The sequence below is a fragment of the Homarus americanus genome, unplaced genomic scaffold (genome assembly GCF_018991925.1).
Source record: "Homarus americanus isolate GMGI-L3 unplaced genomic scaffold, GMGI_Hamer_2.0 scaffold52512, whole genome shotgun sequence".
NCBI classification, from domain to species: Eukaryota; Metazoa; Arthropoda; class Malacostraca; order Decapoda; family Nephropidae; genus Homarus; species Homarus americanus.
Genome location: NW_024735442.1, coordinates 12,954,991 through 12,976,575, shown reverse-complemented (window position 1 = coordinate 12,976,575; position 21,585 = coordinate 12,954,991). Strand labels below are relative to the sequence as shown.

The window sequence follows — 21,585 nt, the reverse complement described above, 5'->3', positions numbered from 1 at the left end:
TCACATTACTCAATTTTGGGTCTACACATCATCCGCCCTTGCTATCTGCCTTGTTTTATTTTCATGTCACTGTCTTACCTTTGATTTACTTAATCCTTCCTTTAAATATTTGGCTATTTTATTGTACTTTCTGCTGTATGCATTAACAATTTTTTTTTAGAGCTTTGAGAAGATGGTGGGCTCAGTATTTAGAATCAACTGGTGAAATGGAGACAGCACTTCAGTTCTATGAAGCTGCTCATGATCACTTGTCCTTAGTGAGAGTCTACTGCTACTGTAATAATCTTCAGAAGGCTGCAGATATTGCTAATGAAACCGGAGACAGGTAGGTGTGACGTGTTTATTTAATGCAATAAACAGTGGCAAAAAAAATCATGTATTTATAGTTGTGTTACAGGTAAAATAGTTGTCTTTGCTTGTACAGTACAGTCTTGTGAAAAAATGAAGCACTGAAGCTGTAAGAAAATTAATGTGCAGTTATTAAAGTACAGTCGACCCTTGTTAATTCGGACCCATTTAATCCGGATTTCGGATAATTCGGACAAAATCTGAACTTTTTTTTTTTTTTTTTTTTTTTTTAGATTTTAGGAATATTACCTACGCGGACCTTAAGCTAAAATGCTGGTCCACCCACTGCTGGGATAAAACACCAGCGTCTTTTTGGTTAAATGTAACATCTCCACCACTAGTGTGGGGGGGATGCAACTTTTAGCTTCAGACATGAAAAATATTTACCATTTACTGCCAGTAAACAATGGAAACGTGAAATATGTACCAATTAGTAATGAAAAGTTGTGCAGTTCCTTCAGCAAATGAAGCTCACCAACTTACAATAGGCTAAATTACCTTACAACATGTTTTCAGTAGTCTATGTTGAAGTTCTTAGCACAGGCTAACTTATCATATCATATACGGTATCACAGTTCTCATTGATCTACAAAAAATACCGGTAATAAAAACCTTTTCGATATTTCACACTTAATATAATACCCGGTAATCTACTTCAACCTCCTATTGTTTACAACGACGCATGACACACCACCAGCTGTTGAGTATCAGCTAGACGGTACACGTGTTTTTCGAATCGTTTTCAGTTAAAAAACTGTTACATCACATGTATATTTTACCTTAACTGTGCCTGAATGAATATATTCTCGGAAATAAATAGTAGTTTTGCTGAAACGTGATGTATTTTAATGTAAAATAGGATAAAATACATGACGAAAACAAAAGATTTTACCTAACCTTCAGATGTTCAAGAGAAGTTACTCGTTTTTTTAATAGTTTTTGGTTAAAATACTGTTATATTACAATGGTATTCTATTCATACTGTGCTTGATATAATGCATTCACGGAAATGTAATATTTTTGCTGAAATGACGTACGTATTACAGTGGAAAGTGGGATAAAATCGTGACGAAAACAATGACTTTCGCTTTCTTTCGTTCAAAAGATGTTACCGTAATCGCTTTTCGATTGGTTTTCCGTTAAAAAACTGTTGTATTACAATAATATTCTATCCTAATTGACTTGAATAAATACTACGATACCATATTTCTGAATATTTTCATTAAAATCCATCCAAATCATTTTCCTTGTCATCGTCTGCAGCACCAAACAGCTTCTCCCTATCCTCTCCTTCAACAGGGCTAGAGGGTACGTGTTTTTCGAATCGTTTTCAGTTAAAAAACTGTTACATCACATGTATATTTTACCTAAACTGCGCCCGAATGAATATATTCTCGGAAATAAATAGTAGTTTTGCTGAAACGTGATGTTTTTTAATGTAAAATAGGATAAAATACATAACGAAAACAAAAGATTTTACCTAACCTTCCGATGTTCAAGAGAAGTTACTCGTTTTTTTAATAGTTTTTGGTTAAAATACTGTTATATTACAATGGTATTCTATTCATACTGTGCTTGATATAATGCATTCACGGAAATGTAATATTTTTGCTGAAATTACGTACGTATTACAGTGGAAAGTGGGATAAAATTGTGACGAAAAACAATGACTTTGAAATATAATGCAATATTAACCCCTAAATCGGTTAATTCGGACAATCGGCTAAAACGGACACCCTCCCCCCCTATTAGTCCGAATTAACGAGGGTTGACTGTAGTTCATATGAAGGACTGAAAAATATATAGAAATAAGATGTGGCAAATCATAATGGGGTGATCTAATATGAAAGAAGCTGAGGAAAGGGTGAAAAGAAAGGATCCTGTCAGGACAAAATACTGTATATACAGTAGGGTCGGGATATATCGCGACTTTATCTAACGATTTTTTTTATATTGCGGCTACCAAAATTATCGACATTTTCCTATATAGAGCGATAATTTTTTATTTCGCGAGGGAAATTGGGCACGAAATATTTCAAATGTACCGCCATGGCAAGCAAATGTGTTATTTGCTCACGATAGGCTTCACTGTGGCTGCTCACTCACGCATTCACGCTCGCCCGCTGAGTTTTTCTGAGTGAGTGACGAGAAAGCAGCAAACTGCTGCAGATTACGACCTCTAAAGCGAGTGTAAGGGTTGCTAGTGACATGAAAAGTGAAGCGAAGATAATGGAAAGCTTAATGGAAAAGATTTAATACTGTAACTAATATTTTGGGTGTTCGTATATGTAGGTGTGGGATTGTTAAGGGAGGGTGGCAGTGTGGTGTCTACTGTCGAGTCTGGTGTTCCCAGGATGGTGCATCAGCTGCCAAGTTGGGTGTTCCTTGATACTGTATTGAAATAGCCTGTTGTTCCTGTATAATATGGACACGAAGTAGTACCTTAAGCTGTGTATTCTTATATTACTCTATTAATTATGTATAGTAAAGTATTACAGAACATGTATTAATCCTATGTAATATTTCCATTTATTATGCACCATGTTATGTATGTGAATTATCATATTTACATATTATGTATTCAGCTTGTGAATGCTGGCATCTGTACATGCCAGCGCAGAGTGATACAGAGAGTTGAGATCGCTAGTCCTTATGGTGTGGATGCCCACTGTCTATTTGTTTCCTCTGTATATCTCCCGTACGAGAATAAGAACCTATTTTCAAGATAACAAGTGTTTGCGTATACCCTCCGTAGTGTAGAACATTTTGGGGGTATCAAAGACAAACATAGAGTTCCCGAGTCTAGTGTTCATTGGTGCTTTAGTTAGAAAGAAAATTAACTTGTTTAGTCACTTTTTGGGCCTCCAGAACCTAACCATATTTTCCCCATTGATTACATGTAATTATATATCGCGATTTAGTATATAGAGAACATCGTTGGACCCTATCTCGCTATATATCCCGACCCTACTGTACTGTACTTCTGCCTTTTAACCCAGTACAGTACCTTTTCTACAGTTGTTAAGTCATAGGTGGTTTCAAGAACTTGGCATTGGGCGTTTGATGTGCCCTCTTTCACTTTTGCGGTCTCTGCAAAACTGATTTATGATTAATTATCTTTCTGCACCAAACGTTTCACCTCTGGATCGGGTTTGGATGTTCGGTTTCCTTCTCTTCCATTGCTCACTGCTGTTCCAGGTTCATGAGGTCCTCATTGCTAAGCTCCTCAATGTGACTGTTGAGAAGTTCAGTCATGTTTTCCTGGTCTACTACATTGAACCCAGCCTGGCGCAACAGCGTTACAATGTTGCACTGAATCTCCTCCACCCTCTCAAACCCAGTGAAACAATGCACACACACAGACTACACTATACAGCAGAGATCTTTTAATATCCCACTGTTGTCATCATTGTATAGCGGCATAAACTGGTATTCAAAACTTTTATGCCACCAGTGTAGTGACAGACTGATATTGTCCACCTGCTATGCTACTATTGTATAACTATGAAAATCACACCAGCAGTTATCAGTATAGTGACATACTGTATGTTATCAGATAATTTGAGTACATATACAGGTATTTCTTTGTTATTCAGAGAAGGTAATGCAGGTAATGATTTGAACTGTAGACAATTGGTATGGTTTTAGTAGCACCAGCAAAACAAGGGTTAAATCTGTAGTTACTTTATCTAAACTTAAAGAGCAAAGTTTTTTAATTTAAGAAATTCCTTGTTAATAAAGGTGGGATTAAATGAATATTCAGTTTAAATACACATAATTATAAATAAAACACACACTATACTATAGTAATAATTTCTCTCTAAATATACACACACTCACACACACACAACACTTCTGTACTCTTTAAATTCACCAATGTTCACTAGTGAACTTCATTTAATACTCATTTACACATCATAATACAAGCTAGTTCTAGTGTTCACTCCTTACTAGGCATTAACGTGTCTAAATAAATAACAAAGGTCAATTGCAAATTTACCACTTCTCAAGTGAAATTAAATTATTTTATTCATAATCATACTAATCTGATACATAAGTCCTGCTCCAAGTTATCTCATCCAGTGTTCTTCCACTTAGATGTTCAAAAATAAACTTGAGAACGTCCTTTGGATAAATACACAGCTGCAACCTTAAACAGCTACAAGTTTAAACCCCTGAAACTGACATTATTTTCAGTAACCCAATCTAGATAAATAATAATTCTTATTTTAAATCACCGTTTCCTTTACAAAAGAAACATTTAAGTAATTAATTAATGGAAATAAACAATTTAAATAAATTATATTAAATAATAAAGTAACTTAATCTTTCATTGTTCATTTAAAATAAAAAACTAATACAGTTGTACCCCACTTAACGCGGTCAATTGAACCCAGAGGGTCCCGCGTTAAGTGAAATCCGCGTTAAGTGAACAACAGAACATATGGGATTAATTCCAATAGAAACCGGCCCGACCCCCAAACTCCACTTTTTGAAGGCACATACCTATGTTGTAGTAAAAATAACATCTTAATTTTATGATGGTACATGCACACAATTAATACTTAAGAGAAATAGAGAAATACAGTCGCCAAGTTAATGTCCATTCAAATAATGGACTCAACTCCCTCCCCCTCTCACACTACACAGCCGGCTAACAGATGGTCGGTCGGTCCCTCCCTCCCCCCCCCACCCCCCACCAACCGTCCCAAGGAGATGTGTGGGATAACCTCAAACTAAAGTTAGGAAAATATAATTGACATTGCTGGATTCCTTGTAAGACCAGGAATATTTTGAATATAAATGTCATATATTTTGCACAAAAGATAACATAGTACCTAGAGAAAAATTTTTATCTAAAAATTGTAAGTTTAAAGCAAAATATATGATGTTTATATTCAAAATGATCACCAAATTATAAGAATTCCAGCAATGTAAATTATATTCTGACCGGGTAATTTGTATGAATTTTATGAGCTAAAACAAATATCTTCAGTTAATAAAAAAAAAAATAATCTTCACGACACTATCTGTCAATCAAAGTACCCCACCTTGCCTCCCCCCCTCTTCCAACCGCGCGGTCAGTCCCAACCCTCCCCCCCACCCCCCACCAATCCTCCCTTCCAGAGTTTTTAACATTTAGTATTAAATAATACCTCAGATTAAAGTTAGGATAATATAATTGACATTGCTGGATTCCTTGTAAGACCAGGAATATTTTGAATATAAATGTCATATATTTTGCACAAAAGATACCATAGTTACCTAGAGAAAAATTTTTATCTAAAAATTGTAAGTTTAAAGCAAAATATATGATGTTTATATTCAAAATGATCACCAAATTATAAGAATTCCAGCAATGTAAATTATATTCTGACCGGGTAATTTGTATGAATTTTATGAGCTAAAACAAATATCTTCAGTTAATAAAAAAAAATAATAATTCTTCACAGGGTAACAGATGGTCGGTTGGTCCCTCCCTCCCCCCCACCCCCCACCAACCGTCCCAAGGAGATGTGTGGGATAACCACTAAATTTTAATAAATAATACCTCAAACTAAAGTTAGGATAATATAATTGACATTGCTGGATTCCTTGTAAGACCAGGAATATTTTGAATATAAATGTCATATATTTTGCACAAAAGATACCATAGTTACCTAGAGAAAATTTTTTATCTAAAAATTGTAAGTTTAAAGCAAAATATATGATGTTTATATTCAAAATGATCACCAAATTATAAGAATTCCAGCAATGTAAATTATATTCTGGCCTGGTAATTTGTATGAATTTTATGAGCTAAAACAGGCAGTCAGGCAGGGTGGCGGGTGGGGCAAATCTAAAAATAGCGTCTCGGACACTCACCGCGTATATGTGGAAAAAATCCGCGTTAAGTGAAAGTTCAGCTTTGGCAAGGCACCGCGTATATGCGAAAACGCGTTAAGTGAAACCGCGTTAGGCGGGGTAAAACTGTATGTTTAATATATTCACTGTGAAGTAAATAATATCCAAATACATACATACTTACAAATGGGGTTAAACTTGAAATTTTCATTATTTTATTTTCCTGATGACTTGCCATTTACTGTATTTTGTCATTGTATTTGTTCTTTTCTCATAATTGAAGTGGGATTTTAAACCTTGTTTTGAAAGTACAGTATGCACATAGCCTGTGTTCCACATTTCCGACTTAATAACGTCCTCAGGAACGGAACCTGTTCGTAACCCGGGGACCCCCTGTAGTCTCTCAAAGAATCATCACATGATAACATGTGTGTCAGGAATACCCCAGGAGATGCTAAGATGAATAAGTTAATAATCATTGATATATTGAATAAGTAATAATATTTGCTTATTGTATCATGAACTTTGTAATTACTACCGGCACATTGAATCACGGGTGCTCGAGGACATTCTTGCTGTTTATCCAAAATTTGCTAGCCCACACTGATTAGTCTTCAATTAGAATATGATGTCCAATATATATGAACCACTGTCCTGCATGGCAGTGAACAGTGACATCACCCACATGACTCTGACCTATATATACTGCTAATGAATATGATGTATGTCTTTGTGTACGGACCTCTGTCTTGCATGCCAGTGACCAAGGAATCAACCCACATGAATCTGACCTATAAATACTGTTAATGAATATGATCTACGGTATTCCTTTGTGTTTGAACCTCTGTCCTGCATGGCAGTGAGAAGTGATACCACCCTCAGTGTCAAGACTTGACTGAATTACTCAGAATAGGCAAACTGTACTTGGACCAAGCTTTGTCAATAAATTTGTTAAACTAAAAAAAAAAAAAGTGAATTATAAGTGAAACATTAAAATTTTTGTGATGTTTCACTTATATATCAAGTATTAGTACTTTTTCATTATATCAATGAGAATTAACTTTTTCATCTCGCCATCTGTTCCAATGTGTATCTTGTGTTTGTTTACTGGTTACAATTCAGGCTCTCATAAATTGATAACTTACGGTGCCAGTTCACTTATAAAAACATAAGAATGGAGGAAACTGCAGTGGGCCTATTGGCCCATACTGGGCAGTCCCATTTACACCCAACCCCTTACTTGTAAAGTTCACGAGTGTTGGTTGAAATATCACTTTGGTCTTTGTTCTAATCATAATTGCATTACCAAAGTGATAGGAGACAATTTAACTCAGTGTGGACTGCAGGTAAGAGATAGGAGTGCAAGGGTGGTGGTGGTGGTGGTGGTAAGGAGAGGGTTAGGGGATCATGAGTCAAAGGACAATTTAGTGTTTTACTCTGGTTGAGACTTTGAAAATGAGCTTGGCTGAATCACACGAGGTTTACCGATTCAATGTCTCTGGTGCCCTTTGCTCGGCTGGAAATATTTTATAGCGTTAGTCACATTGATCGGGGAGACCAGGTTCACTATTAAAGGCAGGAGTGGAGGTAGCTGTACATATCCTCTTGACCAATGTTGTTATTCCATGTATATGATAGTATGTGGTACTGTAAATTGTTTCTTCCATAGAGCGGCGTGTTATCACTTGGCACGACAGTATGAGAATGTGGCACAGGTGAAGGAGGCCATTCACTTCTTTACACGGGCCCAAGCATTTGGAAATGCCATCAGGATATGCAAAGAGAATGGACATGAAGGTAAATTACACTTAATATTAATGAGTTATGATACAAAAGTTTTGTCGAGCACCCAAAGCAGATTGGTGCTTCTGAATTACTGGATATTAATATCATATGAGGGCCCTGGGAAGCCTTCAGTAGTCACTGCTTGTCTGTCAACAATTTGTATCCACTATAACTTTAGACACTGACTTTAGTGAAACTTGATATCCTTATACTATATTTTAAACCATAAAAAATTCATGACCTTCTGCTGAAGGTCATACTCAGGATTCAAAGTTATTGTTCTCCAGTATTTGTACTTATCTAGTTTTATAACAATACAGTAGACTTTTTTTTTTTTTATCTCAGACCCCCGTGATTCTCGGACAATATCCGAAATGGGCCCTCCAAAGGTTCTAGATTCTCTAGAAGCTACTCAAGCCTCGCACAAAGATTCTAGAAGGTTTCGAGTCCAGACATGTGCACAGTCGGGGTCAAAAGTCTTGAACACTTGACAGTATTTGGCATGTAATTTCCCGAAGATCTTTGGTATTAAGGAGAGTTTTATCACATTTTGTGATTCAGGCATAATATGCGATGACAAGTAGTGTTATTAGTATATCCCAATCATATATGTAAAAACTCCGAAGTAGATGCCAGATATTGCTAAGTGTTCAAGACTTTTGACCCCGACTGTACATACTTGGCATGGGTGGCCTCCCAGGTTATGTAGCCCGAGCTGAAGTGGTATAGTGGAAGTTATGTGGATGTGTAGTAAAGATTGTGAGGGTGTGTAATGGAGATAAAATGGATCTATGGTGGATATGATGTGGATACTTAATGGAGATGATGTGGATGTTTAGTGGAGATGTTGTGGATGTTTAGTGGAGATGTTGTGGATATGTAGTCAAGGTCAAGTAAGTTGCATCCATTATGAACAGTCAGACACTATTGAAGACGTCTTTCTTAAAGCCTCCCACTTGTTGCGGGGGTCCTACATCTCCCTGGCATTGTTTGTCAGACACGTAAGTGTTCACTTGTGCAAAGTGTATTGTATTTATCGTAATAGTTATCTTTAAAATGCCTTTCCTATTATTATACAGTTAGATTGTATGTATGCATAGTAGAACCTCGTTATTTTTAACTGCTACTACAAACTTCGCTTAATTCAAAAAATTTAGAATTTCATACACCAAAAATTAACGAACTGCTATAATAAAAAAATAAGTATGATGCATATTACATCATAAAATACAATAGCACTTATTTTATGTACAAAAAACTGCTCCTTCCATCCTCAAACTATCCTCTAGGCTACACGACATAGTCCAGTCAGACAGCCACACACGTTTGTGTGTGTGTGTGTGTGTGTGTTGTTACTGTACTTCACATTGGGAGAAGCAGCACAAATGGGCCTATGATGCAGAGGCAGGAACAACTCAAACAGGTGCTATAAAAGTTATTTTGAGCTAAGCTTAAATTTAACTCGACATTCAGTGGCAAATTGAATCAAGTAAACTTACAGCAGAGCTGTGTTCGAGGGGCACACTTTTAAACTGAAATGGGCCTAACTAGGGAAGTCGCCAGACATGCTATTGACAAACCACCTATTATCTGCACACAAGCGTTCACCTCTACGTATACCATTTCACCGAACGTGACATTGAATTTCTAGTATCCTTGGTTATCATGGCGCCACATTCCCTCCGTGTCCAACCTCCCACCATACTTTCTCGGAGTTGTGATCTCGTACCATGTAGATGTATTTATTGTTGTGCTTATTTAATACAGCAATAACATTGATTTTGCCTTTAACTATATCCCTAAGCATGTATTGAGTGTTATTGATAAAGATAAGAAAGTGAAGAGGGCAAGGAATATAACGACTAGAAAAGAAAGTTGAAGTGCTCAATTGATTAGTGCACGACGAGTTTAGCGTCAGCGGGATACGCTATGGGGGATAAACGTATCCTCAATTCGTATGATTAAGAAAAGTGGGGCTATGATAAGGGTTAGTGTTGCTGGTGGCACACGGGAAAGTGCAAAAAAGAGAGGGCCGGTGCCCCCCTCTTCCTTGTAACAACCACTTCTCCCTCCACATCATCAACCATCATCCTCGATGAAGGCAAATACCACCTTATATTGTTAAATTTATATTGCAGTCAGTCACCCGACTTACGACAGGGATAGGTTCCTGGACCCTGATCGTAAGCCAATTTGTTCTTAAGTTAGAACAATGTTAATTCCATAGTTTAGGTTAGGTTAAAGCACAACACTTCCCATACAAAACAACAATAATATCCCACACATAACAAATAATGTAAATACTGTAAATAAAGTGATATTAAACAATATAGATTACATGTACAGTATAGAGTAATGAAAATAATGTAAAAAATGGGATTTTAATTACTAATTTTTGCGATGAATGTATTGGGATACCTTTTGTAAGTGCCGACGATTGTGAGTCATACGGTCGTAACTTAGGGATTGCCTGTACTAATTAATTTGTATTATGCTATTTATATGTATTTGATTAAAATTTAATGAAATGTACACTATAGGTATTGTTTTGCAATGAACAGGCAACTTAGTTGGGCTTTGATTAGTGCTATCGGTGGCCCTTATTCCCTTAAGACTTTAGTCTTGCCAACTGCGGATTTACCAACCAGGGGTTTTCCAGGAACCTAACCCCCACGGATGTTGTGGGACTACTGTATTTCTAAGTCACATTAGATAAATGAGATGATTTCTCCACATCTTTTATGATTTCATTATATTTAACAATTGCAACCTGCATAGCCATCTCACACCCACAGCTGTTTTGAGCTGCATACTTTGTTCTCATTGGCTGAAATTAAAAGAAACATCTATGGCAATGCTTTCTTGTTGGACTCCATTTGTTTCCTTTTTATTATTATTGATTTTAAGCCCAAAATGAGGAAGAATCAAACCTTGTAATAAAGAGGCTTCATTACCTGAGGTATACCTGACTACCTGTATAATGGTAATAAAATACTCTCCTATTTTGAAATATATGGGATATAGAAAACAGACTAAAAGAACTTTAGATGGGTTTGTTTGGACAGTAGGGGAGGGAATATACTTGAGAAAACTAGATACATGTATAGATTAGTATAATTGTATTACGGAATTATATGTAAACATAGATAAGTCGTACATTTTAACTTTTGGAAGAAAGATGTTTTTGAAATTTGTTAATTGTTAATATTATTACTTGACAGATCAATTAATGAATCTAGCACTTGTGGCTGGACCTCAAGAACAAATTGATGCCGCAAGATACTTCTCCTCCAATGAACGCCGTCAACTTCCCAAAGCAGTAATGCTTTACCATAAGGCAGGACTTCTGTCTAAAGCAGTTGATTTAGCATTCAAATCTGGTCAGATAAGTGCAGTTGGACAGATTGCTGGAGAACTAGATGAGAGTGCAGATCCAGCACTTATCCAGAGATGTGCACAGTACTTCATATCCAATGGGCAGTATGATCGTGCTGTATCTTTACTTATCACTGGGAAGCAGGTGAGAATACCAGTGTTAGGACTGATCTCTTAAATTGTTAATTTTATTTTCAGTTATATTTTTCAGATGCATTACATGTTTCAGTATGATAGTTACACTTAATATGAGATGTGAATTAGAGTTTATATAGATTTGGCAGGTTCTGCGAGAGTGTTACAAAAATATATATTCACAGAAAGTTATATGCTATTATGTAAAACAAATGCCAGTTATAGATTGAATGAAAATACTGACAATTAAAAAAGTGTTGTAGATCTTGCGAAGGCAGTTTGTAAACACTTCATGTGATAGTTCATAAAATTTTGATGAATATGTAGTGTACAGTAATATTTTCAGTTAAAATACAATATAAAATGTTATTTATAAAATCTTGTAGCAGGCCTTACAAATTTACCATTTATTTATATTTTTGTGCCCCCCTTCACTATAGACTATAGCCTCGTAGAATTTATCTTGTCCTTCCATCTTTTCTCTCCATTTGTCTTGTCTAAAATAAGGGAGCACGGAAGATTTGGAAACCCGACACAGATTTTTAAGTGAAACTGTACTAGATGTGCATAATGTGATATACATGTAGCTTATATTTGTTGACTATTTTTTCCTTAAAATTTTAGTCATAGTAACTTGAACTATTTTTGTTACAAAATAGGGTATGGGTTACAAACTCCTGTGAATTTTACTTCTGCAGTTTTCAAGGAATGTTCAGGAACTTCACAGATAAATTTTTGCAGAATAGTACAGTAGATGTGACTCTTTAATGGGTCATGTTGGATGAGCTTTTATTATTTATTTTTGTCAATGTTTTAGTATAAATGTAACGTAGTGAGGCTTACGTATTTTAACGAGATTTTTTTTCTACGTCTTTCCAGTATTCTGATGCTCTCGACTTGTGTGTCGAGCATAATGTTTGGGTCACAGAAGAATTGGCTGAAAGATTTACCCTACCTAAGGACGAGTCGGCTCGCAACCAGATCTTAGAGAAGGTGGCCGAGTGCGCTTATGCTCAGGATAATTATAAACTTGCTACTAAGAAGTTCACTCAAGCAGGAAATAAGGTTAGCAGTGTATATATGCTATGATTTTGTAAACAAATGCCTCTTTCCACAGCTTCTTTAGACTTTTCATGATAGACCTTTACCCCAAAATAGGAAGATTTTTTTATAATCATTCCTTCAATCTACTTATAGATTTAGATGGGCTATTATTAATACAGGTCAACTCTGTCATCATGAAAAACATATGTTAAAGAGCTCGATGAATAGGGTTTAGAATTAATCCTATAAACCAAAGGAATTCACTGTGATCACTTTTTGTGGTGCTGTTATTACCGAGACAAGAGTGGCAAATATATTATCAGCCATTTAATTTTGTATTTGAATCGGATATTAGTTTATTGACTCTTGGACTTTCCTTTTTAGTTATCCATTGATTTAAATTAATTTTTACTTTATTCACAGGTCAAAGCAATGAAGTGTCTTCTGAAATCAGGCGACACAGAGCGGATCGTATACTTTGCCAACGTTTGCCGTCAACGAGAGATATACATCATGGCAGCAAATTACCTGCAGAGCTTAGATTGGCGCAAGGAGCCAGACATTATGCGCAATATAATCCAATTTTATTCTAGAGCAAAAGCTACTGCTTTGTTGGCTGGTTTTTATGATTCATGTGCCCAGGTTAGTAAAGTTGAGACTATTTTTGATATGAATAACACAATGTTGATTGTGTGGCTGATACCTGGTAATATTTCTGTTTGAAAAGTATGACAAGATCATAGTAATATATATTATATATTTACAACTTTTTTTAAGTAAGACCAATGTTATGCTATTTGCAATAGAATAATAGGGTTGGTATTAACAATGTGTAAGGGTGGACTTGACAATTTAATAATCAAAACACACAACACTGGTGTGGCACACGGCAGCACACCCACGATGCATGGCCACAGTGGACTCCCACAGCTCACGGCAGAACTCCCACAGCACATACAGCTCCCGGCAGAACTCCCACAGCACACACAGCTCCTGGCAGGACTCACACACACACACACACACACACACACACACACACACACACACACACACACACACACACACACACACACACACACACACAGCTCCTGGCAGGACTCCCACAGCACACACATACAGCTCACGGCAGGACTCCCACAGCACACACACAGCTCATGGCAGGACTCCCACAGCAGAAAGTGTTGACCGGGTCAGCCAGGAGTCTGACCGGCGGGGTGATGGTTTGCTGCTGCTATAGTGGGTTTTTTCTCAGGTGAGAAAAGATTCCCCGCCCCGTTCTCAAGACTTACAGTTGATTGGCGGTTTCAAATGTGTCCGATTTTGTCCAGAAGTAATGATGTACTGTATTTCTAAATGAGTTCATTCATTATCTATGGGATGACCGTTTTTGATGATAAAGATATTTTAGCTAAATTATATAAGGATACATACATTCATTATTTCAAACATAAGTACGTAGGAAGTTTATCGGAAGTATTACGTACACATGAATTTATGGTTAAACTCTGGTAGCAAAATCATGCTTTTGGAGGATGCATTTAATATACAGGTATACTGTACTTATTTTTACCCACAATAAGGCATACTAAAACAAATAACGTATCGGTAATACTACATTGTGCAAAACTAACATTTTAAAACATCATAATGACATAGAAATATTTACATGGCCGTCAGCAGAGGCGGGAAATATGAAGTCGATCGAAGTCATATTTCTTGGGTTAGGTAGAATTTAGCATACTGGAGACAGCAAGTGGGGGATTCATTAGCCTACGGGAGACCGTAGCTTCATGTATAGGATGCAGGGCGATGTTTTGAGCCACGTTTCAGACAAAAAGAGTGTCATTATGCCGTAAAATACTATGATTTTAAGCATATTTTCATCAAAAGTGTGAGATGACATTAGTTTTGTAATTAACTAGAGGTTCATATAAGAATTACTGCATTCTTAAATTTCAGGTTGAAATTGACGAGTTCCAAAATTATGAGAAAGCTGCTGGTGCCTTAAATGAAGGTTACAAAGCTTTAATGACCAGCAGTGACCCTCAGGCCCAGGAGAGAGTACCAGCATTTCAGTACAAACTGGAAAAGGTTAAACAGTTTCTTGGTATTAAAAGGTAAGACATATGAGACATGCTACACTTGTTCCTGAGTGTGTGTTTCTTTTTTTTATGTAATGTAGAAGACATTAGTTTCAGTTGTGATTTATCCAGAAGCGCATACAGAATGTATATTTGATAAGGGTGGTGTAAAGAAGCTAAATATTTTATGATTTTGCATATGGCTTGTTGTAAACGAATAAGGTGTTTTATAAATGTAATGTTTGCTTTATCGATATGCACATTGGTGGACTATAAATGATAAATAATATGTAACATTATATGTTGCAGAATGTTTGCAACAGATGGGGATTCTGCTATCCAAGAACTTCAAGAGCTTTTGGCTGATCCAAATATTGAAGTTGCAGTGAGGCAGGGTGATATTTATGCTGTTATTGTGGAGTATTATGCTTCTAACAACAACTTCAAATCAGCCTTGGGTGCCCTACAAGAAATGAAAAGCAAGCTACCCAAGGTAAGGTATACAAATGACTAAATTTTTAACTGATACCTTTTCCAAAATGGTACCGAGCGGCTTTGTTATAGAATAGGCGAGGTGGGCATACTGTGGCTTGTCCTCAGATTACGGTTTCCTCATACACCATAGAATGTACAAATCAATCAATGTGTGATATCACATACCACAGGTAAGTTGAGATGGAGTTGATTTTTATGAGCCTCTTTTTGAAAAGCTGGTAGTGGTATTGTTGTGGATTCCTCCCCTACAAATGCCGTTTGTCGCCGACCCTCTTCGAATTCCCCAGCCTGCGCCTCGTGGTTTAGGTCGGCAACCAGCGCTGCCTAACATAGTGGAGGTCAACTATCAAGCCATGCCTACCCCCGCTATATAAGACCCCACATGGCCGTGACATCTCTTCCTTCCTCACCAGCAAGCAACACCACCTCTGCTCCTGTCTGGCGGCTCCCCCTCCCACCGGCGATTATGGCGTACCACAAGCTGCCTGTCCTCCTCTGAGCACCCTCGCCAACCAGCTACTGCCGGCGATTATGGCGTCCCACAAGCTGCCTGTCCTCCTCTGAGCACCCTCACCAACCAGCTCCTGCTGACGATTATGGCGTCCCACAAGCTGCCTGTCCTCCTCTGAGCACCCTCGCCAACCAGCTACCGCCGGCGATTATGGCGTCCCACAAGCTGCCTGTCCTCCTATGAGCACCCTCACCAACCAGCTCCTGCTGACGATTATGGCGTCCCACAAGCTGCCTGTCCTCCTCTGAGCACCCTCGCCAACCAGCTACCGCCGGCGATTATGGCATCCCACAAGCTGCCTGTCCTCCTCTGAGCACCGTCACGAACCAGCTTTCTCTACACCATGCTTGGACTCATACTGCCACTCCCCAGCACCAAGCTGCATTGTACATCCATTACAATATGTATAGAGAGAGCACATTGAGTTTCCCTTCTCCAACCCATCCTGAGTGTGAACCAATATTATTATTAAAGAAGAAGCAGCAGCAGCAGCTCTGCCCCACGGCCCTCTGTCTTTCTTTTCTTTATGTGAAGGAGATACTCTGCCCCATGGCCCTCTGTCTTTCTTTTCTTTATGTGAAGGAGATACTCTGCCCCATGGCCCTCTGTCTTTTTCTTTATGTGAAGGAGATACTCTGCCCCACGGCCCTCTGTCTTTCTTTTCTTTATGTGAAGGAGATACTCTGCCCCATGGCCCTCTGCTCTGGCCCTCTGTCTTTTTCTTTATGTGAAGGAGATACTCTGCCCCATGGCCCTCTGTTTTTCTTTTCTTTATGTGAAGGAGATACTCTGCCCCACGGCCCTCTGTCTTTCTTTTCTTTATGTGAAGGAGATACTCTGCCCCATGGCCCTCTGTATTTCTTTTCTTTATGTGAAGGAGATACTCCGCCAAACAACCTCTCACTTATATATAGCTACAATATTACATACTTTACAAAACATGTATCAAATTTAAAGAAATCATAGAAAAGATGATTAAACTTTCTTAAATAAAACAAAAGTTTCTGTACTAAATGTAATCAAATGTCACAAAATTAAGTACTGAAAAATACACAAAAAATTAGCCTACTTCACATATTAGGGGAGTTTTTTATTTTTATTTTTTTAATCATTGTACATGTAGAACATCAATACAGTAATGTAGCCGAGCATGACTCACATTCTCCACCAGCTGGTATCAGCAGCAGCGATAGCTTGTTCCTTCCGATGATCCATCTCTTCGTCGTTGGCTCTTCTGATGTTGGCACAGCATGTCTTATGTCTTCTCTATTCACATTGTATGGTTTTCTTTCTTCAATGATTCGCCTTGTGGATCGTGGCTTCTCACTTCCTCCTGGTTTATAATGCATCTTTCCTCTTGCATCAGTTTCTATCATATTCAAGATGGGTTTTTCTAGCCCCATCTGAGTTTCAATTGTGCAGCACCATTTTCATGTTTTGGATGAGTTTTTCTGTTCCATCCGATTTTCTTCTATACAACATAATTTTCCAACATATTTCTAATGGGCTTTTCTAATCCGATCTGCTTGGTGTGACATCGCTCTGGATGGTGTGCTGGAGAGTACGTGGACCTGGGCTCGCCCTCTGAACAAGAGTGTCGGCGGGACCCTTGACAGACCTGTCCTACACCCTCACAGGGGAATCCCTCCCTGGGTGGGCTCACCAGGGTTTGATGTGTGGTGCTGCTGTGTCCTTCTGTTCGTGGCCGCATTCCACACGTCTTAACTGCCTGAAGTAGAAAAATATAAATTGCCATTAAACCTAGACCAAGAGAGGACTCAAAATAATTGTAGTGGTATGTGGAGTGCTGCATTCATCACACTGCTCGTGTGTGCTGTGGTTGGAGTCAATGCATGGTCCATCCCACCTCTTGATTGCTGCTTTTGTCTCAAGGCGCTGTCATCCTGGCCGATCAGTGCATACAGCTTGGACATGCAACGTCAGGTCATGCCCAAGTGAACTGGTTATCTCCATCATCCGGCTGGCCATGGGCAGTACTGTGGGTGACATTTGACAGAGAAAGACAATCCTAAAGGATGATGGATTACTTGCAAGTGCATCCCTAAAAAAAAATATTTGCTTTATACATTACGTCAATGTTTGGCAATTGTGGTTTCTGTCACAACAATGATCTCATGAGGCTGGTACGGGGAGGGTAGCTCTAATCTCTATGGCTGAATATTATTTATCACTACATGTCACAGAGTACATTCTAAATAATACTAGCATAAAAAATTCACAGTGAAACTCTGCAAGTATTGCAATATCAAATTACACAAACCACCGATTTCAAAGCATAGCTTATGGTCGTATAAAACATTTTTCGCATTACGTATTTTCCAGTCCCGACGTTAGTGATCGCGCTGTGTACTGAAAATTTTTTCGTTTGGAACTCTTCTTTAAAATGGCTGGCAAGCGTAAAAGTGAGAGTTCTTGTGGTGCCGAGAAGAAAAAGAGACACCCATTTTAGAATTTCTGTGTATTATTTTCGCCTTTTCGACTTACAGCCTGGTCGTCGGGACGCAACCCCGTCGTAAGTCGAGGAGAGACTGTACTGTAATATTGTAGTGCATTATTTAGCTCCATATTCTTTGGTTTATTCATTAATCAGTTATCTAAGTCTACAAGTCGCCAAATCGAGCCATCTTGTATCACTCGAAGGTAATAAATAATGTTAGGAATGTATCTCCATATCAAATACTATACATATACAGTGTATTTTATAATGACCCCATTGTAAGCCAATTTGTTTACTGTACATGATACAATATATATACCTGTAATGACATGAATTCTTATGGGGAAAAATTTATCATAAAACGTTTTACTAGAAGTCACTTTTCTCTGGAATATATTCCTGACGTGTAATGAGGATCCCCTCTACAATAATAAACGTACTGTGAAATACGAGTTCCTCGGTTTAATAATATAACGGGCCCACAATGTTCTCGGGATATACTATTACTTTTTACAGTTGGTAATTATGTATTCTTTGATTGCTTAATGACAAATGACAGGAATAGCATCACTGGTAGCTTCACGTATTCCCATATAAGGAAAACAGGGCTACCAATGTCACTACAGATGTGAGAGCATTGTGTGGAATTTTTTGCTGGTTTGTCATATTGTTTGACACCAAAGGGTAAAAGTAATTTATGGTCTGACTAAGCATGACATGATAATTCCTTAGAGAAAAGAGGACACCAAGATGTGCTTTTTGAAAAATTAAATTGCAATATGTCTGTGATTATATAACATATAAATCACTTGACATAAAAGATCCCATGACCATTTTCTAGGAATAGATCATGATATAATTTACAAACAGTTATGGTTGTACAATATTAAAACATGCGTGCTAAAATTAACACATTTTTCATGTATGATCAGTTTACATCAATTAGTCACTTTGATAGAAGGAGATATGTGTATCTTAACTCTAAATTGAACACCTTGGATTACTGTGGAAAAGGGCCTGAAAAAAAAGTAAATGCCCGGTATTTCGACTTAAATTTAGTTGGGATCTTTATTTGTTTGAGTTGTCATGTGTTAAAGATTAACACCGTATACAGTATACATCTGATTGTACAGTACTCATATTTCCTTCTACACAAAGTTTTTTTCTTTCATCACTGTTCTAAAGAACATTAAAGGCAACATTTCCTAGTTGCCTGAAAGCTATTAAAAAGATTCCTTCAGAGCTGTGGCAAAAGCACGGCCCTAGAACTATTCCACATGAATAGATAAATACCTATAATATATTTTCATACACTTTTTAACAATAAAAAATATTTTGTAGGCAAACCCTAACTACTACGTAGAAGCCCAGACTCTACAAGCAATCTCAAGAACAACAGGCGTGAACTTTGGCAGAACAGAAAATGGAGGTCTGGATGAAGGAGGAAGTGAAGAAGAGGGTAATGCGAGTGAGGAGGAAGTAGTTGAGGAAGAGGAGGAGGATGAAAGGCCACAACAGCATTTTGCTCATAATGGATCTGCTAAGTTTTTCTAGAATTTCATAAAAACTATTTGAAAGTTACATTTATTGTTTATTAACATAGGATCTAGATATGTATGACTAGACTTGGAGAATGGCAAAATTAATGTTAAGCTTAACATATTGTGCCAGTGATGAAAATGGGTACAGTATTAGGAACTGGGTATATGCTTGAAGAATGAGGGCAGGGGAAAGAGAAGTGTGATTAAATACACACACACAAAAAAAGGCCAGATTTTAGTCAAGTAAAATTTCTATTGACCTAGAAAAGAAACCATATCAGATATATAAAGACTTAAACATATTGGTTCTGGAATTAAGTCCACTGCATTTACCTACAAGTACTCTCATTTCCACCGTTGGTTGTAGGTATATAATATAGCTTTGAAATATATCAGTATTGAGGTCACAGCAGTAGTAAAGGCACGAGTGACGCCCCTTAACACTCGGGGGTTTTCTCACCCAAAATTGCGTATGATCTAAATTATGGGCTTTAGGACTTTCGTACGCAAAGTAAAAATTTCAATGAAATCATTTTATGTTTGCACATGAACGCCAGACATGCAAGATGCACATTTGGCAATGTCACCGTGATCTGGCAACTATGTAAACTGCACTCCAAGATCACCACACCAGTCTCTCTTTTGTATTTAAAGGACCCAGGATATAACATTGACCCACATTTCCCACACATTTTCTTGCAGCTTGTGCTGAATTCTTGTGCATCAGAGTGATTTGATTTATTCATAACAGTGTTGTGAGTTTTGAACTATGCTTCGTGATGGTGAGGGAAAACGTAAAAATAGTGCAAGGCGATTGCACCACGTGGTGATACTGTGGTGCCTCCTGAAGCCTCTCTGTTTCCCTGGCCCTCCTAGCATAGTATACGTGATAGTTTGTCTGGCCCTTCAGCAAGCAGTCCTAGTGCTATTACTTAAAACAGTATGTACAATTATATTTTGCACCAGGAGGGAAAATATGAATATTCTATACTTGGCATGGGTGTGCTCATCAGAATGCAAAATTACCTAGCGAAATATTAATATTTTCACAAATTTTCTTTTACAGTGGGGTATGCTATAACGAACGGATCCTACTACGAATATTCCTATAACGAACGGTTTTACCTATAAAATTGAGAATGCTATAACGAACGCAACTCCTACAACGAACGCGGATGAATATGGGACTATTTCGCGTGGCGCATGAATATTGTTGTACCGCGACCCACAACAAGAGCGTCAGGCGCCATCTTTGTCTCATTGTGTAGCCAGTGCACCACTGTTATTGTTGAAATTTCGTCTTTTGATGTGGAAATTCGCGTTATTTGTATAACTATTTTGTTATACAAGTATACAATTGTAACAATGAGTCGTCCAAAGCGAGTGAGAAAGCTAATAACCCTTGAAACTAAGAAAGAAATTGTAAAGAAACGTGAGAATGGAAGAAGCATTGCGAAACTTAGTGATGAATATGGGATGGCTAAATCGACTATATGTACGATTTTGAAGAATAAAGAGGAGTTAAAAACTGTGCAAGTGGCTAAGGGAATCTTTAGACTTAGCAAAGCAAAGTGTAATGTGATTGAAGAGATGGAAAATTTACTCTTAGTGTGGATAAAGGAGAAAGAAATGGCAGGTGGTAACATTAGTGAAGCTATAATTTGTGAGAAGGCTAAACAATTGTTTGAGGACCTTAAAGCCAAGACTCCCAGTGGAAGTGATAGTGATGTGCCAGTGTTTAGGGGTACCTGCACTAAGGTAAGATAAAGTACCGTATTTTTTACATTTTCCACAGAATTTTTTCAGTGTTAAGTGGTTGTATTTGGGGGCCTGGAACGGATTAATCCTATAACGAACGAATGCTATAACGAACGAGGTTCTGGAACCAATTACGTTCGTTATAGCATACCCCACTGTATAACCGTTTTATCCTAAACATGTACGCTTTATAACGGATTAGGTTCGTAT

At 37.7% G+C, this 21,585-nt stretch overlaps 1 protein-coding gene across 1 annotated transcript in view; it reads left to right on the top strand.

Annotated features, from left to right (window-relative positions):
* The window catches only part of LOC121871023 (intraflagellar transport protein 140 homolog), a gene marked incomplete in the record, with an annotated part of 65,472 nt that extends 44,675 nt beyond the window's left edge, over positions 1 to 20,797 (top strand). The window contains 8 exon segments of the mRNA XM_042373079.1: positions 161 to 325; positions 7,862 to 7,989; positions 11,199 to 11,497; positions 12,367 to 12,552; positions 12,955 to 13,173; positions 14,491 to 14,648; positions 14,922 to 15,105; positions 19,418 to 20,797. Of these exon segments, the coding sequence (XP_042229013.1) occupies positions 161 to 325; positions 7,862 to 7,989; positions 11,199 to 11,497; positions 12,367 to 12,552; positions 12,955 to 13,173; positions 14,491 to 14,648; positions 14,922 to 15,105; positions 19,418 to 19,630 (1,552 nt within the window).
* Positions 20,798 to 21,585: the final 788 nt, after the last annotated feature.